Consider the following 26,409-nt stretch of genomic DNA (forward strand, 5'->3'; position numbering starts at 1 on the left):
GGTGTGTTAAAAAACAACACGGCTGGGCGAGGTGGCTCTAGCCAAGCCTGTAATCCCAGCACTTTGGGAGGCCGAGGCGGGCCTATCACCTGAGCTCGGGAGTTTGAGACCAGCCTGACCAACATGGAGAAACCCCGTCTCTACTAAAAATACAAAATTAGCCGGGCGTGGTGGTGCATGCCCGTAATCCCAGCTACTTGGGAGGCTGAGGCAGGAGAATCGCTTGAACCCGGGAGGCGGAGGTTGCGGTGAGCCGAGATGGCGCCACTGCTCCAGCCTGGGCAACAAGAGTGAAACTCCGTCTCAAAAACAAAAACAAACAAACACCACCACCACCACCTCATGATTACAAGATTAAGTACCTTTGAGCATTTGTTTCTGCACTTACCACACGTATCTGTCACTTTGCAGGTGCTTAATAATTGTGAGCGAACATTCAACGAACCTCATTTCATAAACTTCCCTACTGAAATATAGTGGTCATAGGAGACCAGCAGTTTAGCTCATGCCTTCTGGTCCTTGCTTTGTATTGGAATACTGCTTCTATCTACTGACTGGTTTACCCTGGGCTTCAGTTCCTTCTTTGGGCTCCAGTTCCCTAACCTTTTAAGTAAAGGATTATTGTGAGGACTAAACGAGATATAAAACGTGTAAAGGTTTAGCACTGTGCTTAGCAGATAACGGAAATAAATGATCTTTATTATAATGTTTACGCTCCCTAAGAGTCAGTGGCTACGTCATGCAGGAGACACTAGTGAACAAGCGGGTGGTGGTAACTAGACAGACCTGATTTGGCAGTCTGTCAAACCTCTACCACCCAGTATCAACCAATACGAGATAACTAACCTCGACACTTAAAGAAAAACCTCCACTCATTCCAAATCTCCCTTTTCTGACTCCCTTTCAAAATGAACAAAACTGCATAAAATGCAGGTCTATGTGTACGGGCAAAAACAGACTCAGTCACATCCCTTAGGGAGTTATTCCGGCGCCCACCCCACCGCGCAGATAGATCCAGCCGAAGTTAAAAGAGGGGACGTCCGGCTGGGCGCGGTGGCTCACGCCTGTAATCCCAGTACTTTGGCAGGCTGAGGAGGATGGACCGCTTTGAGCCCAGGAGGTCAGACCAGCCTGGGCAACATAGCGAAACCCTGTCTCTACAACAAATACAAAAATTCGCTGGGCATGGTGGCGGGCACCTGTCGTCCTGGCTACTTGGGAGGCTGTGGCGGGAGGATCGCTTGAGCCCCAGAGGTCGAGGCTGCAGTGAGCCGAGATCGCCCCACTGCACTCCCGCTTGGGAGACAGAGCGAGACTCGGTCAAAAAAAAAAAAAGGCCGGGCTTCGTGGCTCACGCCTGTAATCCCAGCACTTTGGGAGGCCGAGGCGGGTGGATCACCTGAGGTCAGGAGTTCGAGACCGGCCTGGCCAACATGGTGAAACCCCGTCTCTACTAAAAATACAAAAATTAGCTGGGCATGGTGGCGGACGCCTGTAATCCCAGCTACTCAGGAGGCTGAGGAGGAGACTCACTTGAACCTGGGAGGCGGAGGCTGCAGTGAGCCGAGATTTTGCGCCACTGCACTCCATCTTGGGCAACAGAGTGAGACTGTATCCAAAAGAAAAAAAAGGAGGGGACCTCACAGCCGTGCAAGGTGGAGTGAGGAAATGCGGATGTCATCACCACTCGCCTTTAAAATCGCGCGTTGTCATTGCTGCCTCGCGTAAAGGCTTCCCCGGCGCTCTTCACCAACAGCGCCCCGGGCGTACAATCTCGCCAGCCCGGAGCTCCCCGCACGGATCCACCTCACCCGGCGCGCAGCGGACAGCCTCCTACGTCACGCCAGCGCCGCGCGGCAAGAAAGGCCCCCTTCTCCGCCTCCTCCCGACGCTGGCGCCGCTTTCTGGAAGGTTCGTGAAGGCCGTCAGGGCTTACCGTTATTACTCTGCGGCCGGCCAGAATCCGGGTCCATCCGTCCTTTCCGAGCCAACTCAGACACAGCCGAGTTTGCCATGCCCGAGAATGTGGCACCCCGGAGCGGGGCGACTGCCGGGGCTGCCGGCGGCCGCGGGAAAGGCGCCTATCAGGACCGCGACAAGCCAGCCCAGATCCGCTTCAGCAACATTTCCGCCGCCAAAGGTATCACTCTCAGGGCCTGACCCGCGGCGCCGCGGGGTTGTGCTCTGCGCTCTCACCGCGGGCTTGAGCGGGTTTGGCCCATTTCCCATTCTTTCGGATGATCCCCTCTTGTCCTCCCTGTAGAAGCAGCCCAGTGGAGGGATCCTTATTTGTTTTTCTGCCGATTGCCAACCCGGAGTATGGAGACCTTTGGACTTGCCCCATTTTGCATCTTAGTCTCCCATAGTTTTTCATCCTGCATTGTGCATCATTCATATTGGAGCCGAAAGCAGTTCAAAATGCCGAGGATTACATGCAGTCTTCACTAGGGATCTGACGCTTGAGGGCTGTCGCTTATCTGCTTATTGGAACTGGCAGTATTCACAGTATCTGTCAGCTTTCTTATTCTTATTTAAAGAACTATTAAATAAGCCACTTGGCACAACTGTTGAGACGAATTGGGTGAACTCTCCAGTCTAAATTGGGGCGGTGCTCATTGTGCTGGGATGGATGTAGGAACCGACTTACGTGTCTTGTTTGAAATAGTTGCGGAAAGTTACATTGATGTCGTCTCTGCATGTGCAGTAAAACACAGGCAAATCAAGAAGCAATTATTTGGTTTTTTTTGTAGAAGAGTGTGGCACACGTTGGAAATCAGGAAGACCACAGTTTCATTCTCTGCTTCCGTTACTTCATGTCTTAGTGACCTGTAACCTCTGTGCCAAAGATTTACTTATAAAATTGAGGAGGAAAATGTTTGCTTTTTAGAGTTAAGATTAAGAGAAATCGAGTTGAGATAGAAAAATCTGAAAGGAAAAGTCAGGGCAGAGGTTTAGAGATCTTGCCCGAGTGTATAGTAAGTATAGTATTTCTTTTGGGTTGGAGAATAGTATGTTTACAAAAGAGGTGAAATTAGAAAGCTAGGTTGGGGCAGATGTTAAAGGCCTGGTGTCCTGGAAAGTATTTGGCTTAATCTCCCCCAGCTATCGGATCATTTCTTTTTAGCCATCGTGTAGGCTTGCCGTGAAGATTCAGTGAGATAGCATATAAAGACCCGTGTATATAAAGTACACCTTACAAGTATTTGCAGTCATCAGCCCAAGGAACTGGGAATGTTATGGTGCTAAGATAGGTAACGCTGAATGTAAGAAAAAGTAATAGTTTCTAACTTGGGCCTAATGAGTTGGAAAGATCAGAATGGCCAGATTTAGGAGTCGTTTGGAAGTTCAGGAGATAATGCACCTGGAAACGAAGGTTTGTAGGATAATTGTCTAGGGACCATAGTTGAAGCTTACATTTATTAGATTAGGAACAGAATGTTGAAAGATAAATTTTGGGTCGGGCAGGGTGGCTCACGTCTGTAATCCCAGCACTTTGGGAGGCTGAGGCGGGCGGATCACGTGGGGTCAGGAGTTCAAGACCAGCCTGGCCAACATGGAGAAACCCCGTCTCTACTAAAAATACAAAATTAGCCGGGCGTGTTGGCGTAGGCCTGTAGTCCCAGCTACTTGGAAGGCTGAGGCAGGGGAATCGCTTGAACCTGGGAGGTGGAGATTTCTGTGAACCGACGTCGCGCCATTGCACTCCAGCCAGGGCGACAAGCGAAACTCCATCTCAAAAAAAAAAAAAAAAAAAAAGAAATTTGGGGGCCAAGAGAGTTTATAATATGGTTGATACTCAACAAACAACAAGTGGGAAATTTAGCAACCTTTGAAACAAAAGCGGACAGAGAACTGAAACAACAGAGGAGGGTGTGCACGTGGGAAGGAAAGGCCACCTAAGTTATCTGTGAAGATGACCCGTTATATCTTGAACTCCTGGCCTCAAGTGATGGCCTGCCTTGGCCTCCCAAAGTGTTGGGATTACAGGCGTGAGCCACTGCGCCCGGCCCCAGAGATGTTTTATAACATACTGATGATGACCAAAAGCTACGATTTGAGAGTTTTGGTTTTTGTTTGGTTTGTTAGGTTGGTTGGTTTGTTGAGATGGAGTCTTGCTCTGTCCCCTAGGCTGGAGTGCAGTGGTGTGATCTCCGCTCATTGCAACCTCCGCCTCCTGGGTTCAAGCAATTCTCCTGCCTCAGCCTCCCGAGTAGCTGGGACTACAGATGCGCACCGCCACACCCAGCTCATTTTTGTATTGTTAGTAGAGGCGGGGTTTTGCCTTGTTGTCCAGGCTGATCTCGAACTCCTGACCTTAGGTGGTCCGCCCGCCTCAGCCTTCCAAAGTGCTGGTATTACAAGTGTGAGCCACCACGCCCGGCTTTGTTGGATTTTTTTAAAAGAGTATCTTGCTCTGTAGCATTTCCATTGTGGTTTGCCCTTTTGGCGGTGTTAGTGGGCCACCTATATACCGTGTTCACATTAGTGAACAAAAGTCTTTGCTCTGAGAGATTACATACTAGACAGAGTAAACAAATAGTGAATTATATATAACTTGAGCATTCCTAATTTGAAATACTCCAAAATTCAAACCCTTCTGGTCCTAATCATTTTGGAAAAAGGATACTCCTCCATCAGTATTTTAGATCTAGACAGTTCTGTTGCTGCTTGTCCTGTTTTAAGGAATGGAAGAAATAGCAATTCTCAGAGCTCCTAACTAGATTGTATCGTTTTGACATCTGAAGGAAGATGAGATGAATCCTCAAAATGTATTCTGCCATAAGCTGATTACAAATAATAGGCCAGGCGCGGTGGCTCACACCTGTAATCCCAGCATTTTGGGAGGCCGAGGCAGGCGGATCTTGAGGCCAAGAGATCGAGACCATCCTGGCCGACATGGTGAAACCCCGTCTCTACTAAAAATACAAAAAATTAGCTGGGTGTGGTGGCACGTGCCTGTAGTCCCAGCTACTCAGGCTGAGGCAGAAGAATCACTTGAACTCAGGAGGCAGAGGTTGCAGTGAGCCGAGATCGCGTCACTGCACTCTAGCCTTGTGACAGCGTGAGACCCTGTCTCAAAAAATAATAATAATACTGTGTACGTTGACTAACAAAAAAGTGAAGCATCATACATTTAAAAGAAAAATAATTACTCTGTTTCCAATAGATTATTTTTAGACAATGAATTTTCTTCTGTGGACACGGTGATTTGTTATGCACCATATCCTAATAAGAACACAATGATCATTTGAGAGGAAAAAAAAACTCTATTCTTTAAGGAGTCTTGATTTCCCGTACTCCCAGCTATTCTGGGAGGCTGAGGTGGGAGGGTTGCTTGAGCCCAGGAGTTTGAGGCCATCCTAGGCAATATAGTAAGACCCTGTCTTTTAAAAAAAACAAAGTTCTGATTTCTTTTCTTCTTTTGTTTTCCCCCATCTGCAGCGGTTGCTGATGCTATTAGAACAAGCCTTGGACCAAAAGGAATGGATAAAATGGTAAAGAGTTGAGTCATTGAATACTAATTGAGCACTGCTGTTCACACTACAAGATCTTGATGGAGGGTTAGATGTGCTGTTTAAAAAGTAAAAAGTGGGGCTGGGCATGGTGGCTCACACCTATAATCCCAGCACTTTGGGAGGCTGAGGGAGGGAGGATCACCTGAGGTCAGGAGTTGGAGACCATCCTGACCAACATGGAGAAACCCTATGTCTACTAAAAATACAAAATTAGCCAGGCATGGTGGCTCATGCCTGTAATCTCAGCTCCTCGGGAGGCTGAGGCAGGAGAATTGCTTGAACCTGGGAGGCAGAGGTTGCGGTGAGCTGAGATTGTGCCATTGCACTCTAGCCTGGGTAATAAGAGCAAAACTCCATCTCAAAAAATAAATAAAATAAAAATAGTAGAAACTGGGTGGGGCACAGTGGATCACACCTGTAATCCCAGCACTTTGGGAGGCCAAGGCGGGTAGATCACAAGGTCAAGAGTTCGAGACCAGCCTGGCCAATATGGTGAAACTCCGTCTCTACTAAAAATACAAAAATTAGCTGGGCATGGTGGTGGGCATCTGTAGTCCCAGTTACTCGGGAGGTGGGAGGCTGAGGCAGGAGAATCACTTGAACCCAGGAGGCAGAGGTTGCAGTGAGCCGCGATCGCGCAGCTGCACTCCAGCATGGGCGACAGAGCGAGACTCCATCTCAAACCAAAAAAAAAAGTAAAAAGTGTTGGGTACCTGGAATTTAGAGGAAGGAGAGATTACTTTGGAGTCAACAGGACTAAACTATAATTCATATTTTGTTTAATGCTTTTTAAACAATGAGAATGCACACCCAAATATAGATATCTATTATGTAGTTAAGTGGAAAGTATTATAAATCCAGGTGTTAGGACTCCAGTTTAGTGTTCCTTATGGATGTAACTTTGTATCCTGATGTGGGTCTCTGCAAGATAAAACAATATGGAGGATCATCTGGATGATACTACAGATTATTCTCCTCTCTGGATATTCGAAAATCTATCCTTCCCAAAAATGCCATTGTCCTTTTTGTAGGACAAAAAAGGAAAAAAGTTAACTGTGTTAACTATAAGAATTGTGTTCACCGCATTGCATGGTACTCCTTTAGGGCATCCATGGTGGAAATCATGTTTCTGATTAATAAGAAATTATTAAAGATAGCAAGTGCTTCTTTATAATATTTTTCCGTGTGTGTGTGTGTGTGTCTACATGTCTTCACTTTTAGATTACCCTGCAACAAAGCCGCTTTTTTCTTTTGTAAAGTTGGACTGTTACTGCATATTCTTAAATTATTATGCTAATGTAAGGGAAGAGAATTTAAAATTAAGTACTTTGCAAACAGAAATTAACTTCTCTATTTTGAAGTGTAAAAGTTTAATAAAACTATTAAGGTGTCACCTTGAAATGTAACTTTAAAATTTTTTTTCTAGATTCAAGATGGAAAAGGTGATGTAACCATTACAAATGATGGTGCTACCATTCTGAAACAAATGCAAGTATTACATCCAGCAGCCAGAATGGTAAGTATAATTTTAGGTGAGTCTTTTTTTTTTTTTTTTGAGACAGAGTCTTGCTCAGTCATCCAGGCTGGAGTGCTGTGGCACAATCTCTCGGCTCACTGCAAACTCTGCCTCCCAGATTCAAGCAATTCTCCTGCCTCAGCCTCCCGAGTAGCTGGGATTACAGGCGCGCGCTACCACACCTGGCTAATTTTTGTATTTTTAGTAGAGACAGGTTTCACCATGTTGGTCAGGCTGGTCTCAAACTCCTGACCTTGTGATCCACCTGCCTTGGCCTCCCAAAGTGCTGGGATTACAGGTGTGAGCCACTGCACCCGGCCAGATGAGTCTTCTTTTTTAAGTGTATTTGATACTTGGTAAACAGTTAAATTTATTTATTTGATCACATGATATTTAAGCACAATGAACACTTTTCATGCTGAACAGGCATATTTTTAGGATACATGTGTGCCTAACATTGTGCTTGTTGGTGTGAGGTGATAATAAAACACAAATCAAGCCAGGCATGGTGGTGCATGCCTTTAGTCCCAGCCACTCCATAGGCTGACATGGGAGGATTTAAGTCCAGGAGTTTGTGGCTGTAGTGAGCTATAATCACACCACTACACTCCATTTTGGGTGACAGAGTGAAACCCCAGGAAAAAAAAGAACAGCTGGGCACAGTGGCTCACACCTGTAATCCCGGCACTTTGGGAGGCCGAGGTGGGAGGATTGCTTGAGCTCAGGAGTTTGAGACCAGCTTGGCCAACATGGCGAGACCTTGTCTCTTATGAAAATACAAAAAATAATAGCTGGGTGTGGTGGTGCGCACCTGTGGTCTCAACTGGTCAGGAGGCTGAGGTGGGAGAATTGCTTGAGTCCAGGGGCAGAGGTTGTAGTGAGCTGTGATTGTGCCACTGCACTCCAGCCTGGGTGACAAAGCGAGACCCTGTCTCAAAAAGAAAGAAACACAAGTCACCTTATACTTGTCCACGGAAATGAATATTTTTCCTTTCAAATGATTATTGTGTTCTTATTAGGGTATGGTGCATAACAGTTCACGTGTCCACAGAAGAAAATTCATTGTCTAAAAATAATCTACTGGAAACAGTAATTATTTCACTACTTTTACCTTATACTAGTCCATGGAAACTTGGCATACACTTGAGGAATGAGGAGATTAAAAACATAAACCTGGTGTCAAGTCATATGAGCAAAAACAAATGCATTAGAAATAAATTTCTGTCAGGCCGGTCACAGTGGCTCATGCCTGTAATCCCAGTACTTTGGGAGACTGAGGCGGGTGGATTACCTGAGGTCAGGAGTTCGACACCAGCCTGGCCAACATGGTGAAACCCCATCTCTACTAAAAATACAAAAATTAGCTGGGCGTGGTGGTGCATGCCTTTAATTTCAGCTACTCAGGAGGCAGAGACAGGAGAATTGCTTGAACCAGGAAGGCAGAGGTTGCAGTGAGCCGAGATTGCACCACTTCACTCCAGCTTGGGGTGACAGAGTAAGACTCCGTCTCAAAAAAAAAAAAAAAGAAAGAAACTTCTATCAAAAAAATCCCTTTGAGTTACGTAAAGATGGCTTTAAAAAATTTTTTTTTTACAAAGAAACTGATTAAAATTATTTATAATAGAAACAACTGGAATAGGCAAAATATCCAATGGTGGGAAAATGTTTAAACAAATAGTATACCACAGCATGTTAATCATACAGCCATTAACAATTGTTTATGAAGATTTTTATGAGGAAAAACACTAATGAAACATTACATTAAAAAAAGATAAAATTACATATATACTATGAGCTTACTTAAAAAATAGAAAATGATTGGAAGTAAACCATCGTACTGTATACAAATACTAATGGTCTTTGCTTCAAAAATAGTTGACACATTTTAATTTCTTTCTGTATTTTCCAAATTTTGTGTAATTACCACATACTATTTTACAACAAAAAAATTTTGTTATCCAGAAGTGACAAAAGTCTATAATATTGCTATTAAAATGTTGAAAAAAATGATAATTTATTATTGGAAAATAAGCATCTTATTTGGAACATAAAATAAGAAAGCATTGGTAAATAAAACTTCACTGCTACGTGGATGGTCCTGAGGCTTCATATGTTGTGCCATCCACCAGTTATGAAAAGATGGCTTTTTAATGAATCAGGTTATACTTACAAGGGGTCTATTCAAATAAACTTGGCAAAAGACTCTTAAGTTGATACTCTAAGGCTGGGAATGGTGGTTCATGCCTGTAATCTCAGCACTTTGGGAGGCTGAAGCAAGGGGATCGTTTGAGCCCAGGAGTTCAAGACTATTCTAGACAACATAATGGGACCCCATCTCTATTAAAAAAAAAAAAAAAAAAAATTTTTTTTTTTTTTTTAAGTAGCCAGACATGTTAGTGTGCACCTATAGCCCCAGCTACTTGGGAGACTGAGACAAGAGGATCTCTGGAGCCCAGGAGGTGGAGGCCGCAGTGAGCCATGATTGCACTGCTATACTCCAGCCTGGGTGACAGAGTGAGACCCTGTCTCAAAAAAAAAAAAGTTTGATACTCTAGTCTCATCTGGAATGCCCCTTTTCTTAGCTTCCAAGTCTATATTTATGTTGTATTTTTGCTTTCTGATTAGAACTTTGAGTAGCTTTGAGTAGCAGGGCAGGGGGAGATGACAACCCACAATCTGAACTGGAGATCATCTACTAGTCTTTAATTTTAAATGAAACCCAACGTAGACAACAAATCAGAAATCAGGAATCATGTTGAATCCTCAAATTCTGTTTGTGACACTGGTGCAGTTATTTGAATTAGGTGTTACTGGGTTCTGTCATTTCTCATTGAGCACCTTGGCATTTTCTGTTCCCTTAGCTGGTGGAGCTGTCTAAGGCTCAAGATATAGAAGCAGGAGATGGCACCACATCAGTAGTCATCATTGCTGGCTCACTCTTAGATTCTTGTACCAAGCTTCTTCAGAAAGGTGGGTAGGATGGAGTTTATTACTGAATAAAGAAAAGTTTAAAAGAACAAACTTTGGGAAAAAGCCAAGTTATTTGTAAGTAATATGGGATTTAAGATTTAAGTTGGAATAACTAATCTTTTTACCAAGAATTTTTAAAGTTTTAGATTTTGCTGTATTTATAATAGAAATTAGAAGAAATTTTCCTTTGGCTTCTGATATTTGCTGGGCTCCTTTTTGAATGGAACTCAATTGAATTTTGTTGTTCAAAAATGAGTGGTAGAGGCCGGGCATGGTGGCTCACGCCTGTAATCCCAGCACTTTGGGAGGCCGAGGTGGGTGGATCCCCTGAGGTCAGGAGTTCAAGACCAGCCTGACCAACAGTGAAATGCTATCTCTACGAAATACAAAAAATTAGCCGGGCATGGTGGCATGTGCCTGTAATCCCAGCTAAGGCAGGAGAATCGTTTGAACCCGGGAGGCGGAGGTTGCAGTGAGCCAAGATCATGCCATTGCACTCCAGCCTGGGCAACAAGAGCAAACTCCGTCTCAAAAAAAAAAAAAAAAAATGAATGGTAGAAATATTACTAATCTTGGACTCTTATACAAGAAAGGAGATTTGGGAGAGAAAGTCAGGATTGTCCTTGCTTTAGTAAATGGTATTTAATTATAATAGTGACTCTCCAATCACTTATTCTACTTAAAATGTAGATTTGTGATATTTTGAAAAGTATCGGCCAGGTGCGGTGACTCATACTTGTAATCCCAGCACTTTGGGAGTCTGAGGCTGGCAAAACAATTGAGCCCAAGGAGTTGAGACCAGACTGGGCAACATGGCAAAACCCTGTCTCCACTAAAAAAAAAAAAAAAAAATACAAAAAAGCCAGGTGTGGTGGCTTGTGTGTGTAGTCCCAGCTACTCAGGAGGCTGAGGTGGGAGGATTGCTTGAGCCTGGGAGGTTGAGGCTGTTGTAGTGAGCTGAGATCAGGCTGCTGCACTCCAGCCTGGGTGACAGAGTGAGACCCTGTCTCAGGAAAAAAAAAAAGGGGGGGTATAAAATTTGGTTTTAGTCTTAAGTATTAATAAGTAATCCATTTTAGGTTGGATGGAAGTAAATTATTAGCCATAGTTAGCAGGTTATTCAAGCCACTGTATTACAACTGAAGCATAAGTTTGTAATTGAAAATAGTTAAATTTGTGCTTGCTTTGACATTAATGAGTAGAAAATTTTTAAGCCATGTCAAATGTGTAGTTTACCTGTTACAATTAAATAACTAGACTTTCACAAATTACAGGGATTCATCCAACCATCATTTCTGAGTCATTCCAGAAGGCCCTGGAAAAGGGCATTGAAATCTTGACTGACATGTCTCGACCTGTGGAACTGAGTGACAGAGAAACTTTGTTAAATAGTGCAACCACTTCACTGAACTCAAAGGTGAGACAAGCACTAACAGATAGTTGTCAAATTAGTTTAAAGTGTGTTACTCTATGATTCTTGATGCTATACGGTACATAAATACTAAGTCTCAAGAGTGACTAGGTAACTGTTATAATCTGTATAATTGAATTGGTTTAAGATTAAGAGAGGAAATGAGCCATAAGGCTAACAAAGGAGTTAGAATATTTAATATATACTATATCCATTTATACTTTTCTGTTTAATGCATTGTAACAGTGTTTTGATAAAGCTAGATATTTTAATTTGCCTGTAAGAAACCTTTTCCTCCACCAGGTCAGAAAGACTGCCATAGATCTCTGGCAGTGTAGCTAATTTTTATTGAATACTTAATATGGTGGGCACTGTGATAAGTTTTTTACATTTATTATCTTCTTCAAGGCCGTCAGAGATAGTCATATCCCCATTTTATAGATGAAGAGAGTAGATCTAGAGGAGTAACTTATCCAGGGACCGCTAACAGAAAGAGCTGAGATTTGAACCCAGGACAGGCTGCCCATTGTGGTCCATCCCGTAACTAATATATATGCTGCTTTTCTTATTTACCAAACTTAAAGAGGTGTTGTACTTTTAAGTTTCTTTGGAACTCATGACACTTGTTTTCTGTAATGTCCTGTGTTTATCCCTTCCTTCCCCTAATCCTTTTTCCTTTTAAAAGTCAGTATTAAGTCCATACATTCATTTTGTTTGAATGTTAGATAGTGTTAGGAACACTAAGTGATACTGTTGGATGTCCCTAGAACTAATACAGATAGTATAGCGTAATGGTTACAAGCACTAGTCATTGAGTCTAGACTGCTTGTGTTTGTTCAGTACTGACTTCACCACTTAACTATGCTGTTTGGCCAAATGACTTAACCTCTTGGCTTCAGTTTCTCCATCGGAAGATTGAATGAGTTAATACGTAAAGTTCTAAGACCACTGCCTGGCATATGTTAAGTGATTGATAAATGTTAGCAATTTTTATCAACCCCTCATCGGGAATATACATACATAACATTGATGCCTCATCACACATTCATTTTAGATAGGAAATATTCATGTAAAATTAAATTTATGCTTTTTGGATTTCCTGTAAAACTTTGATATTCTACAGTCCCGGCTATTATATTAATAAAAGAAAAAAGCAAGCATACATGTTTTTATTTTGTGCCCCTGGTGACAGCCTGAATGGAAAAGACCGTTTATGGACTGTCTTCTCATGGGTGTTTCCCTCTTCGTACCCACACCCCACTGCAAAAATTATAAGAGCCTTTCTTAAGTATCTTTGTCATTGAAAAATTAGGACTTCTTCTACTGTGAAGCTAACTTTTTTTTTTTTTTAATAATTCTAGGTTGTTTCTCAGTATTCAAGTCTGCTTTCTCCAATGAGTGTAAATGCCGTGATGAAAGTGATTGACCCAGCCACAGCCACCAGTGTAGATCTTAGAGATATTAAAATAGTTAAGAAGCTTGGGTAAGCATCTCTAATTACAGCTTGAATAAAAAATTTGAAAATGAGCATCAGATTGCCAAAAGTAAATAGTTAAAAACACCTAGATGAAAGTCACAAAGCTCTCTTCTCAGTTTTCTTTTTGTGAGAATTTGTGTTAGTATGGGGATCTGAAGATTTTGTTTATGTTACCTTATGATAGTAAGACAGCAGTGGATCAAAGAGATCCAGGAATGGGGCAATAATAAATGTGAGGCTGAATCATATTTTATTGGACTGATGACTTTTAATCTGTTAATCTATTAAACGTACAGATGTCCACTCCCTCTTAACTACCCCTCTTTGTTTTCTTTTATTCTTAGTGGGACAATTGATGACTGTGAGTTGGTGGAAGGGCTGGTTCTCACCCAAAAAGTATCAAATTCTGGCATAACCAGAGTTGAAAAGGCCAAGATTGGGCTTATTCAGTTTTGCTTATCTGCTCCCAAAACAGATGTAAGTAGAATCCAAATGAAATTGGTTCTCTGTGTTTAACTTTTTAATAACTCAGGCATTTCTTTATTAAAAATAGAAAATACTACTAGTGATTTAAAGCATAGATCTCAAAAGACTTACTAGAATTGAGACAAAAATAGAAATTGTTGGTGCCACAAGTGACAAGTCTATATCCTCAGTTTGGATATTGAAATTGAGAGCTAGCTGATTGCAACGATGCCTGTAGTCCCAGCTCCTTGGGAAATTTAAGCAGAAAAATTGCTTGAACCTAGGAGTTTGAGGCTGCAGTGTGCTATTCCATCACCTGTGAATAGTCCCTGCACTCCACTCCAGCCTGGGCAACATAGTGGGACCCCATCTTTTCATTGTTGCTGTTAATTTACAAATTCACACAGATTAGAGAGGGACCCCATCTTTTGAAAACAACTAGGGTAACCATTTTATATTTTTTGGTTATAAAAAATGTACTTGCAAAAAAGTAAGATACCAATGTATTTAGTTGAAAGTAAAAGACTCAAGTTTGGGGTGTGTATCTTATCCAGACTCTTTTCTATGCATGTCTATATAATTTATTACTTGGTATAGTTTTGGTTGAATTTATACAATACATAGTATTTTCACTTAAAATTCTACTTTTAAACTTAAAATATCTTACAATGCAAATTATGATGTTCTTTTTCTAAACAGATGGATAATCAAATAGTGGTTTCTGACTATGCCCAGATGGACCGAGTCCTGCGAGAAGAGAGAGCCTATATTTTAAATTTAGTGAAGCAAATTAAAAAAACAGGATGTAATGTCCTTCTCATACAGAAGTCTATTCTAAGGTGTGGGGCTATTTATTTTGTTCATCCCTTAAGGATAATTTTGGATCTCCACTAGCAGTTTATTTTTTCTCATAAAATATTTGATTTAAGCACTTACTCTAAGTTGGTATTTCTTAACAGACAACTCTTATGTGAAACGAAATGGAGAATTTTTATTTTAAAAGCACAGATAAAATGTTAGGCCTCAATATTGTACCATTATTTGCTCAGACCAAGGGAAAAAATGGTATAAGTTCAGTTAAGATGTCTAGGAAAAGCACTTTAAACAAATATATGACTTGCAAATTTAAAACAATAAAAGTGTAATTTTCTTTTACAAAAAAAAATGTAGGTTTTTTTAAATAGCCAACTAACTGCCAGAATGTTGTGTTTTGGCTTTTTCAAAAACTTGTTTCTTAATTAGCTTATTGGCTTCAGGGTGGAACCCTTAAGGAACAGGGCCAAGAAAGCATGCAGTTTTTAGAGTCTAAACCACACTTCTAATAGCAATTTATTATTTATTTTTTATTTTTTTTTTTTATTTTTTTTGAGATGGAGTCTCACTCTGTTACCCAGACAGGAGTGCAGTGGCTCAGTCTCAGCTCACTGCAACCTCTGCCTCCTGGGTTCAACAAGTGATTCTACTGCCTCAGCCTCCTGGGTAGCTGGGACTACAGGCACGTGCCACCACGCCCGGCTAATTTTTTGTGTTTTTTTAGTAGAGACAGGATTTCTCTGTTAGGCTGGTCTCGAACTCTCAACCTCAGGTGATCCGCCAGCCTCAGCCTCCCAAAGTGCTGGGGTTACAGGCATAAGCCACTATGCCCGGCCCTATTTTCCCTTTTAAATGTAGGATATATAATCTTACCTAGACCAAGGTCCTAAACATCAAGCCTCGTTCTTTTAAAAGCCATGTTTGTTGCAGAATTAATTACCTAGTTAAAAGTGGAATTTATTTAAAGTTCTATGCAATTGCTTGCCTTGTCATTTAGAGGTTCTTTTTGGGAGAATGCTCTGCATAGTCCATAGATGAAAAGAATTCTCTGAAGTTTGACAGATCACTTTTTTCCTTCTTTTTTTTTTTTTTTTTTTTTTTTTTTGAGACACAGTCTCACTCTGTCACCCAGGCTAGAGTACAATGTCGCAGTCTCAGCTCACTGCAACCTCTGCCTCCCAGGTTCAAGCAATTCTCCTGCCTCAGCCTCCTGAAATAGCTGGGATTACAGTCACGTGCCACCACGCCTGGCTAATTTTTGTAGAGATGAGGTTTTATCATGTTGGTCAGCCTGGTCTTGAACTCCTGACCTCGTGATCTGCCCACCTTGGCCTCCCAAAGTGCTGGGATTACAGACATGAGACACTGTGCCTGGCCAATATTTTTTCCTAATAGACACATTCCCATTTACTCCATTAATATGCCAGAATGTACTGTGGGTGTTCATTTTATATAGTCTTTGATTGAAGACTCAGAAGACTTGGTTCTAATCCCAATCATATAATAGCTGCTGACCTTGAGTAAATTGCCCCCCAAACTCAGTTTGCTTATCTGTATAATAGGGATAGTAGTAATATCTACCTTTCTAGTATCACAGAGTTGTTATTATTCACAGTTCATGGGGAAGTGTAAATTTGTGGAGTCTGAATTAATACTTCTAAATTCATGAAGTATTAATAAGGTTTTACTTACCAAGATGTGCTCATTTGTTAAGAAAAATGAGCCGGGCGTGGTGGCTCACGCCTGTAATCCCAGCACTTTGGGAGGCCGAGGTGGGAGGATCACGAGGTCAGGAGATCAAGACCATCCTGGCTAACACGGTGAAACCCCATCTCTACCAAAAATACAAAAAATTAGCCGGGCGTGGTGGCGGGCGCCTGTAGTCCCAGCTACTCAGGAGGCTGAGGCAGGAGAATGGCATGAACCCAGGAGGCGGAGCTTGCAGTGAGCCGAGATCGTGCCACTGCACTCCAGCCTGGGAGACAGAGCGAGACTCCGTCTCAAAAAAACAAAAGAAAAATGAGGTCAGGCACAGTGGCTCATGCCTGTAATCCCAGCACTTTGTGGGGCCGAGGTGGGAGGATCACTTGAGCCCTGAGTTTGAGACTGGCCTGGGCAACATAGGGCGACCCTATCTCTATTAAAAATAAATAAATGGGCTGGGCACAGTGGCTCATGCCTGTAATCCCAGCACTTTATTAGGAGGCCAAGGCGGGTGGATCACCCGAAGTCAGGAGTTCGAGGCCAGTGTGGCCAACATGGTGAAACCGTCTCTACTAAAAATACAAAAATTAGCCAGGCGTGGTGGCGGGAGCCTGTAGTCTCAGCCACTTGGGAGGCTGAGGCAGGAGAATCGCTTGAACCCAGGAGGTTGAGGTTGCAGTGAGCCAAGATCGCGCCATTGCACTCCAAGCCTGGGCAACGAGCGAAATTCCATCTCAAAAAAATAAAAATATAAATAAATGGGAAAAAATAGTGACCTAGTTATTTTGTGTGTTTTATAGTGTCATTGGGGACAGAGTACATTTTACTACTGGAATTGTACTAAAATTTCCAATAGAATTGGAAATCTTAATTTTTACCTTATGTACTTAGTAAATGAAAGCATTTTTCTTCAGAAATAATGATTGGCCATTTAAGAAACAGTAATTAAAACCTTAAAGGCATTTGAAGAGCAAAGTTTTTCTTTTAACCTAGCGTTGACACAATCACTGATTTTGTATTTTAGAGATGCTCTTAGTGATCTTGCATTACACTTTCTGAACAAAATGAAGATCATGGTGATTAAGGATATTGAAAGAGAAGACATTGAATTTATTTGTAAGGTAAAACATTAATATCTGTATTTGTGGGAAATGTCTGATAATTAGATGAATGTTGCCTTAATTTGTGGATTTGACTATTTTTTCCAGACAATTGGAACCAAGCCAGTTGCTCATATTGACCAATTTACTGCTGACATGCTGGGTTCTGCCGAGTTAGCTGAGGAGGTCAATTTAAATGGTTCTGGCAAACTGCTCAAGGTAACAGTATTTCACTTAAATTTTTATTTGCTTAGGTTTGGGTATGGGGTTTTGGGTTTTTTTTTTTTTTTTTTTTTTTTTGAGACAGAGTCGCCCAGGCTGGAGTGCAGTGGCGTGATCTCAGCTCACTGCAAGCTCCGCCTCCCAGGTTCACACCATTCTCCTGCCTCAGCCTCCCGAGTAGCTGGGACTACAGGCGCCCGCCACCACGCCTGGCTAATTTTTTGTATTTTTAGTGGAGATGGGGTTTCACCGTGTTAGTCAGGTTAGTCAGGATGGTCTCAATCTCTTGACCTCGTTATCCACCCGCCTCGTCCTCCCAAAGTGCTGGGTTTACAGGCGTGAGCCGCCATGCCCAGCCTGGGTATGGGGTTTTTTTTAACCCTTCAAATACTTAATTTGGAATTTGTTTACTGAAGATTACAGGCTGTGCCAGCCCTGGAAAAACAGTTACAATTGTTGTTCGTGGTTCTAACAAACTGGTGATTGAAGAAGCTGAGCGCTCCATTCATGATGCCCTATGTGTTATTCGTTGTTTAGTGAAGAAGAGGTAATGTCAGTGTTACATTATTAAGTAACATTTTGAACATTAAAACTACTGTATTCTATTTTTTAAAGATATAAATAGCAAATTATTAAAAATTTCTTTTGGATAAAATAAGCTAAAAATATATTTGTGAATTTCAGGGCTCTTATTGCAGGAGGTGGTGCTCCAGAAATAGAGTTGGCCCTACGATTAACTGAATATTCACGAACACTGAGTGGTATGGAATCCTACTGCGTTCGTGCTTTTGCAGATGCTATGGAGGTCATTCCATCTACACTAGCTGAAAATGCTGGCCTGAATCCCATTTCTACAGTAACAGAACTAAGAAACCGGCATGCCCAGGGAGAAAAAACTGCAGGCATTAATGTCCGAAAGGTAATCATTTAATCTCTAATGTAGAAAATGTTGATTAATATAATATTAAAAGCTTTGTAGTCATCTGTTGAATGGGGAAAGCTCTGTAATGAAAAGCATAATCTTGGATTTAAATATGAGGCCTGCTGCATGTTAATTACCTATGCCATTGAGTGAGAAGGAAGATGGTGACACCTTAGGGGGAAGTATTATTTGTTCATTAAATCTGCCACTTGCTGACTAGCTTCTAGCAAGTTACTTAGTCTGTTCCTCAGTTTCCTCAGGTGTAAAAACAGGGATGATTAATAGTTCCCTCATAGGCCTGTTGTGAGAATTAAATGCTTTTCTAGTTAACAAGCTCTTAGATAGATGCTTGGCATATACTAAAGACTGTATAAAAAATCATTGCCCTAGTTAGCATGAGCTAATGTAGTTGTGTAAGATAATCATATAGTAATAACATCGCTTTTTATTAATGTTTTGTTGAGGAGACAAACACATGATGGGAAAGAACTGACAGTCCAACATTATATTGTCTGTATGGTAGACAACTCCAAAGGATGGAAGTATCTGTTTAGGGAAGGCTTTATGAAGATGCACTTTTGGTTGGTAGGGTATGAGGAAATTCCAGATGGGTAAGCAGTGGTTTTACAGGTGAGAAGGACCAAGCAGTTCTTCACCTGTGTAGAGCTGGGATTATATATTAGTGGTATAGTGGGCTTTAAGGTTGGAAAGATCAGATAAAAGCTATTATTAATAGGCCAGACATGGTGGCTCACGCCTGTAATCCCAGCTGTTTGGGAGGCCAAGGTGGGCAGATCACCTGAGGTCAGGAGTTGAGACCAGCCTGGCCAACATGGCAAAATCCCGTCTCTACTAAAAATACAAAAAAAATTAGCCAGGCGAAGTGGCGGGCGTCTGTAATCCCAGCTACATGGGAGGCTGAGGCAGGAGAATCGCTTGAACCTGGGAGGTGGAGGTTGCAGCGAGCCAACATCACACCATTGCACTCCAGCCTGGACGACAGGGCAAGACTCCATCTCAAAAAAAAAAAAAAACAACTATTAATAGAATGAGGAGCCAGCCATTTTTTTTTTCCTTCCTGTAGTTGGGATCCACTGAAGTGTTTCTTGTTTGCTTGTTTGTTTTTTCTTTGGAGACGCAAGCTGGAGTGCAGTAGCACTGTCAGCTCACTGCAGCCTCCACCTCCCAGGTTCAAGCAATTCTGCCTTAGCCTCCCGAGTAGCTGGGACTACAGGCGCCCACCACCAGGCCGGGCTAATTTTTTTGTATTTTTTAGTGAATACGGTGTTTCACTGTCTTGCCGAGGCTGGTTTTGAACTCGTGAGCTCAGGCAATTCGCTTGCCTCGGCCTTCCAAAGTGCTTGGATTATAGGCGTGAGCCACCGCGCGGGGCCTAAAGATTTTTTTAAGCAACAGGCTAAGGACATGAATATTTTAAGAAGGGAAGACTGGAAGTAAGGATGCCTGTTAGAGGCCATCAGGAGTAATCCCAGGATAAAGGGAAGTAGGATGAGATTTTTTTAAGCAAGAGGCTAAGGACATGAATATTTTAAGAAGGGAAGACTGGAAGCAAGGATGCCTGTTAGAGGCCCTCAGGAGTAATCCCAGGATAAAGGGAAGTAGGATGGTGCAATGAAGAATTTAAGGTGGCAAATATGAGACTGTGGAGTAGACTGGGGTTGATCTAATTAAGAATTAAAATTCAGAGATGATTTAAACATTAAAAAGATAATGTTTTGTTTTGTTTTTTTTGAGACAGAATCTCACTCTGTCACCCAGGCTGGAGTGCAGTGGCGCAATCTTGGCTCACTGCACCCTCCGCCTCCTGGGTTCAAGCGATTCTCCTGCCTCAGCCTCCCGAGTAGCTGGGACTACAGGTGCATGCCACCACGCCTGGCTAATTTTTTGTATTTTTAGTAGAGACAGGATTTCACCATGTTAGCCACGATGGTCTCCGTCTCCTGACCTCATGATCTGCCCGCCTTGGCCTCCCAAAGTGCTGGGATTACAGGCGTGAGCCGCTGTGCCTAGCCAAGATATCATAATTTTTAACTACTGTGATCATTTTGCTAATTTTGCCAATATTTAAAAATAAGTGGCCAGGCACGGTGGCCTATAATCCCAGCACTCTGGGAGGCCAAGGCAGGCAGATCATGAGATCAGGAGATCGAGACCATCCTGGCTAACACGGTGAAACCCTGTCTCTACTAAAAATACAAAAAATTAGCCGGGCATGGTGGTGGGTGCCTGTAGTTAGAATTGGGTGACTACAGCATTAATTCAGTTTTTCCAAATTTTAGTTGAAATAACTTCCCACAGTGTAGAGAAAAGCTTAGTAGAGTATCATATTCTAATCTTCCTAGACAGAGAGAAAAGTAGATATAGGTCTTGAGATACACTGGTAACCACGTGGCTGCTGATGTGTATTATTACAGACACTAAAAGCAACTTGTGCTGATTTGATTTGCAGGGTGGTATTTCCAACATTTTGGAGGAACTGGTTGTCCAGCCTCTGTTGGTATCAGTCAGTGCTCTGACTCTTGCAACTGAAACTGTTCGGAGCATTCTGAAAATCGATGATGTGGTAAGTGTTTCCAGGTGGCAAATTTTCTTAGGAGGTCAAAAAGGCATATATTTTTTAAAGGTTTTTTTGTTGTTGTTTTTTGTTTGGTTGGTTGGTTGGTTGGTTTTTTTGAGACAGAGTTTTGCTCTGTTGCCTAGGCTGGAGCACAGTGGCACAATCTCGGCTCACTGCAGCCTCTGCCTCCAGGGTTCAAGTGATTCTCCTGTCTCAGCCTCCCGAATATCTGGGATTACAGGTGTGAGCCACAACGCCTGGCCATTGTTTTTTAAAAAGTTTTTACTTTTTTTTTTTTTTTTTGAGATGAAGTCTTGCTCTGTTGCCCAGGCTGGAGTGCAGTGGCACAATCTCGGCTCACTGCAACCTCTGCCTCCTGGGTTCAAGCGATTCTCCTGCCTCAGCCTCCCACCTCCCAAGTAGCTGGGATTACAGGCATATGCCACCACACCCAGCTAATTTTTGTATTTTTAGTAGAGATGGAGTTTCACCATGTTGGTCAGGCTGATCTCGAACTTCTGACCTTGCGATCCACCCACTTCGGCCTCCCAAAGTGCTGGGATTACAGGCATAAGCCACCATGCCCAGCCAAGTTTTTACTTTTGATAAATGTTTGCTAGTCATCAAGGTGACAGCAGTTCTTAATACAGGTTTTCCTTTTATTAATTGCCTTAAACATTTTCCAGCCTTAAAATTATATCATTACAGGTTTTGAAATTTAAGTTTTTCTCTTATCAGGTAAACACTCGATAATCTGGATAACTGACTAGCACCATTATGATCACGAGTATTGCAGCTGGAGTGGAACAAGATCACCTTGGTGTCCCTTGTTTGGAAGATTATTTCCTCAGAATTTCTGGGCTTGGTCTTCCAGTTGGCATTTGCCTGAAGTTGTATTAAAACAATTTAATGAAAACATTAAATATTTGGTTTCAAAAGGCAGATCAATTTATCTTCCAACATTCTGTTATTTCTGATACTTTTGAAAAACTAATAAAAGAAGCATAAAAAGTGAGTTTACATGTTGAGGAAAAAGATGGCCCAATATGCTCATCACTGATAAATGCTCATTGGCATTAAAAACTACCAACATGTAATATATATGCTGTCTTAAAAGTTAACGATACAAGTGGCACCTCTCTGAACCTACTCTGGCTTGGGAGGCTGCCCAATTAAAACAAAAATAAGTTAATGATACAGAAAGAGAATGAAAAATGAAAGCCTCCTTTTATCCTATCATCCTAATTCCTTTTCCCAGTAATAATGACTGCTGTGTTGGATTCCTTCTGCAAATAAAGGTGTATACATATATGTAGCAAATCTTTCTTACACAAAAGGGATTCTTAACCAATGTCTTGTTTCAGTGATTTTAAACATCTTGATTGCCACCGTCCTGATCTAAGCATCAGTGTCATCTCACCATGAAGAGTGTGAAATCTGTAACTAGTCTCTTCCCTTTAGCCACCTTCCAATCTATTTCGCACACATTGAAGTCTAGTGATATTTTTATTTTTTTAGAGAAAAGCTCATCACCCAGGCTGGAGTGCAGTGGTGTGATCATAGGTCACTGCAGCCTTGAACTCCTGGACTTGAGCTAAGAATAAAGAATCCTGCTTTATTCTTTTGAATAGCTACAGCTACAAGTGTGTGCCACCATCCCCCTATTTTTTTTTTTTTTTCCAGAAACATGATCTCACTATGCTGCCCAGGCTGGTTTTGAACTCCTGGCCTCAAACAGTCTTGCCTTGGTCTTCCAAAGCCCTGGGATTAAAGGCACTTAGTCAAGCACTCTTTGTAAAAGCTTCCATGCCTTTGAGTAAAGGCTAGACCTTTTAAGGTGGATCAAAAGTTTGGCCTACACAATCTGGTATTTCAGCTACCATCTCCTTGGGTATTTCACAAGGAGTTTCATGAAAGCAGCTAGGCCCCTCTAGGGTTGTGGAGAAAGGATTTCAGCCAAACAGTCTTGAAGCTCCTTTTGTGTTCATCATGGAACTGAAATAGTTAACTAACTTGGTAAGTGTCTAATATTTTTAGATAAAGATTTTTGTATTATCTGGAATTTAGTACTTCAATTTATTCCTCATTTTGATAAGAATGTGAAATATGTTAATTCTGGCTGCCATAAAACAATTGAATCAGGTATATCCTAAAATCATAAGTCAAAATACCTAATCCATATTTAAACATCTGTCAGTTACTCAGCACAAGATGTTTTGTTTTTCAGTGGCAGTGCCTTGCTACGTTGCTTTGGCAGGAGTGTGGTGGCTATTCATGTGCAAAGATCATAGCTCAGTATAACTTCAAACTCCTGGGCTCAAGTTATCCTGCTGCAGCCTCCCAAGTAACTAGCACTACAGGCCTGTGCCACTGCACCCAGATGGCAGAAAAGTTTTTTTTGTTTGTTTTTTTGAGACAGTCTTGCTCTGTCATCCAGGCTGGAGTGCAATGGTGCTATCTTGGCTTAACCACAACCTCCGCCTCCCAGGTTTAAAGCAATTCTCCTGCCTCAGTCTCCTGAGTAGCTGGGATTATAGGTGCGTGCCGCCACACCCAGCTAGTTTTTGTATTTTTAGTAGAGATGGGGTTTTAACCATGTTGGCAAGGCTGGTCTTGAACTCCTGACCTCGTGATCCGCGCATCTTGGCTTCCCAAAGTGCTGGGATTACAGGCATGAGTCGCCATGCCCAGCCAAGTGTTTTTGTTTTATATGTTTTGAGACAGGGTCTTGCTCTGTCGCCCAGGCTGGAATGCATTGACACAACTACGGCGCACTACAGCCTCAACCTTCCAAGGCTCAAGCAATCCTTCCACCTCAGCCTCCCTAGTAGCTGGGATTACAGGCTCACACCACCATGCCACTAATTTTTGTATTTTTTTTTTATAGAGACGAGGTCTTGCTGTGTTACCCAGGCTGGTGTTTAATTCCTGGGCTCAAGCTATCCTTGCCTTGGCTTCCCAAAGTGCTAGGATTACAGGCATGAGCCACCATGTCCAGCCTAACAGCACAAAGCTTTTTGTTCTTAGGTTATGCCTAAATAATACAAATAGTTTATATAGCAGCATTCTTAAAAGAGAATTCTTCCAGCCAGGTGCGGTCGCTCACGCTTGTAATCCCAGCACTTTGGGAGGCCAAGGCGGGTGGATCACAAGGTCAGGAGTTTGAGACCAGCCTGGCCAACATGGTGAAACCCCGTCTCTACTAAAGGTACAAAAAAAAAAAAAAATAGCCAGGCGTGGTGGCAGTCACCTGTAATCCCAGCTACTCGGGAGGTTTCAAGAGTAGTATGTACATTGTATTACCCTCCACTTAGATTTAGCTATTAATTGACCTTTTGTTACGTAGTTATGTAACAAATAGGAGTCATTGCAGTATGCAAAATTGAGACAACACCCAAAAACTTTAGCACAAAGGGAACCTAATAAAAATAAGTTTTACCCATGTTAAATGGTTATGAAGTACTGTATTAATACATCCATCTCAAGAAAAAAAAAAAAGGAAAACAGTTGTAAGAAAACAATTCTGTAATGTCCAACACCCAATCCATGTTCAGATTTTTCTGACAATCTCCAGAGCAGGGGCGTCCAATCTTTTGGCTTCCCTGGGCAACGTTGGAAGAAGAAGAATTCTCTTGGGCCAAACCATAAAATACACTAATACTAACAATAGCTTATGAGCTTAAAAAAAAAAAAAATTACATATATAAAATGTTTTAAGAAAATTTACGAATTTGTGTTGGGTCACATTCAAAGCTGTCCTGGGCTGCATGTGGCTTGTGGGCCGCGGGTTAGACAAGCTTGCTCTAGAGTGGTTTTTTTGTTTTTTTGTTTTTGAGATGGAGTTTTGCTCTTGTTGCCCAGGCTGGAGTGCAATGGCGTGACACATTGTATTTTTGTTATTATTTGACTCTCTATATAATTTCTGCCATGACTTTTTCTGTAACGCACAAATTGTTTTTTGAAGAGTTTTAAATTTCTCAACTAAAAAGGCTTTTCTAGTTATTTTTCTTTTATAATGTCTAACTTGGCTAGGTGTGGTGGCTCACGCCTGTAATCCCAGTGCTTTGGGAGGTCAAAGCAGGCGGATCACCTGAGGTCAGGATTTTGAAACCAGCTTGGCCAACATGGTGAAACCCCGCCCTATACTAAAAATACAACATTTGCTAGGTGTGTTGGCAGGTGCCTGTAGTCCCAGCTACTCAGGAGGTTGAGGCAGGAGAATCGCTTGAACCTGGGAGGTGGAGGTTGCAGTGAGCCGAGATCACATCACTGCACTCCAGCCTGGGCGACAAGGAGACTCCATCTTAAAAAAAAAAAAAATTTAAGTTTTGTTAATTACAACAATTTATGTCAAAAACAAAGATAATTTCTTAAAACTCTTCACTTCCTCTTATGTTCCTTGCATTTACTGTATCTGTATGGTGGAAATATTATATAATGGTGTGCTACTAGACATCTTTTCTCAAATTCGTATTAAGTGATGTCACATTGGTGGCTTGAAATTGGCCATGATGGGAGTATTGACATCATGGAAATCAGCAAATGCTAAAAATTGGACATTTAAACTTAAGAAACTGATGTGGAAAATATTAATGCAGAGTAAACTTAAAAGTTTGTGTTATCTGTAGCCTTTACATTGTGACCTGCAGAAAAAATTAAGAAAAATTATTTTGGTGTTAGAAAATTATAATCTATTTCAGCAAAGAATTTGCTCATAACATTGACAAGTGAAATTCTGACATACATCTTGGATATGTCACTCTCATCTTAATCATAAATAAAAACAAAAATATTAACCAACATTCATGTTGGAACTAGGTTGTTAATCAATTGCAACCATAAGTTGGCCACAAATATAGGAGTACAGCATAAACCAACGAAAGCATTCCGAGAGAAGCAATTGTCTATGAGGAATTTACAGCAAAGAGAATCGTATATTTCATTATTTATAATTCATGTGCTGTAATTCCTTATCAATACTTTTGGTGGTGGTGGTGGTGGTGAGACGGAGTCTTGCTTTATTGCCCAGGCTGGAGTGCAGTGGCGCCATCCCGGCTCACTGCAACCTCCGCCTCCCGGGAGGGCGCCTGTAATCCCAGCTACTCCGGAGGCTGAGGCAGTCTTGTAGCCACAAAACTGGCTGCTGTGTCTGACGGGAAATTGCTCCCCTGGACACTTGGCCACACCTGGCAGTCCATATCTCATGGTTCTGGCTCTGGCTTCTGCTTAGAACCCAGTCAGCATCTGTTCCAGCATGGGAAGCAACTGTTCAGCCAAAACAAAGAGCAGCCTGAAGAAAGTGGGGACGTGGGAGACTTTGCAGGTGCTCACACCCAGAAAGGAGAACAAAGGTTTGGTAAGGGCTCAGACCTTAGAGATGGGTTCTCGACGATGTGCAACGCATAACGAGGAAAATACTGACCGGAGGAGGCCGGTCGTAGGGCTGGGGAGCGGGAGGAGGGCAAAGGATAGAGAGGGGGTAGATAGGGAGGGAGTAGATAGGGAGCGGCAGCCTCGGCCTCAGTAAGCAGGGGCTTAGGGAGCAGATGCCTGAGACTGCACCACGTCCGCTATTTTGAGGTTTGGCTTCTCTTACTGCCACGTGGTGCAGAGGGAAGGCGCCATTTGATGCGTCCAAATCCCGAGTGGGAAAAGAAGATACGGATGAGGGAGACAGATGTATCTGTGGTGACTGGGCACTTGTGCCGTTCAATC

At 42.1% G+C, this 26,409-nt stretch overlaps 2 protein-coding genes across 4 annotated transcripts in view; both read left to right on the top strand.

The window, feature by feature from the left end:
- The first annotated feature begins 286 nt into the window (after positions 1–286).
- CCT4 (chaperonin containing TCP1 subunit 4) lies at positions 287–22,003 on the top strand. 2 transcript variants are annotated; one of them, XM_055242309.2, is made up of 14 exons: positions 287–2,140; positions 5,443–5,495; positions 6,943–7,032; positions 9,894–10,002; positions 11,277–11,419; positions 12,775–12,896; positions 13,235–13,367; positions 14,055–14,194; positions 16,897–16,993; positions 17,081–17,191; positions 17,611–17,741; positions 17,879–18,113; positions 20,587–20,700; positions 21,433–22,003. In XM_055242309.2, the coding sequence occupies exons 1-14, from the start codon at positions 2,014–2,016 to the stop codon at positions 21,445–21,447; spliced, it is 1,620 nt and encodes a 539-aa protein (XP_055098284.1). In that variant the 5' UTR covers positions 287–2,013; the 3' UTR covers positions 21,448–22,003. The 2 variants fall into 2 exon arrangements, with proteins under 2 accessions (XP_055098284.1, XP_055098285.1); XM_055242310.2 differs by lacking the exon at positions 6,943–7,032 and having other exon boundaries at positions 1,854–2,140.
- A 3,856-nt stretch (positions 22,004–25,859) lies between these two features.
- The window catches only part of FAM161A (FAM161 centrosomal protein A), a 31,762-nt gene continuing 31,212 nt past the window's right edge, over positions 25,860–26,409 (top strand). Inside the window, exon 1 of one of the 2 annotated variants that reach the window (XM_055242304.2) lies at positions 25,860–26,050. The gene's annotated coding sequence lies outside the window, so the exon portion shown is untranslated. The remainder of the gene's footprint in view (positions 26,051–26,409) is intronic. The other variant, XM_055242305.2, reaches the window with a different exon arrangement.

Source organism: Symphalangus syndactylus, chromosome 14, assembly GCF_028878055.3.
Source record: "Symphalangus syndactylus isolate Jambi chromosome 14, NHGRI_mSymSyn1-v2.1_pri, whole genome shotgun sequence".
Lineage (NCBI taxonomy): Eukaryota > Metazoa > Chordata > Mammalia > Primates > Hylobatidae > Symphalangus > Symphalangus syndactylus.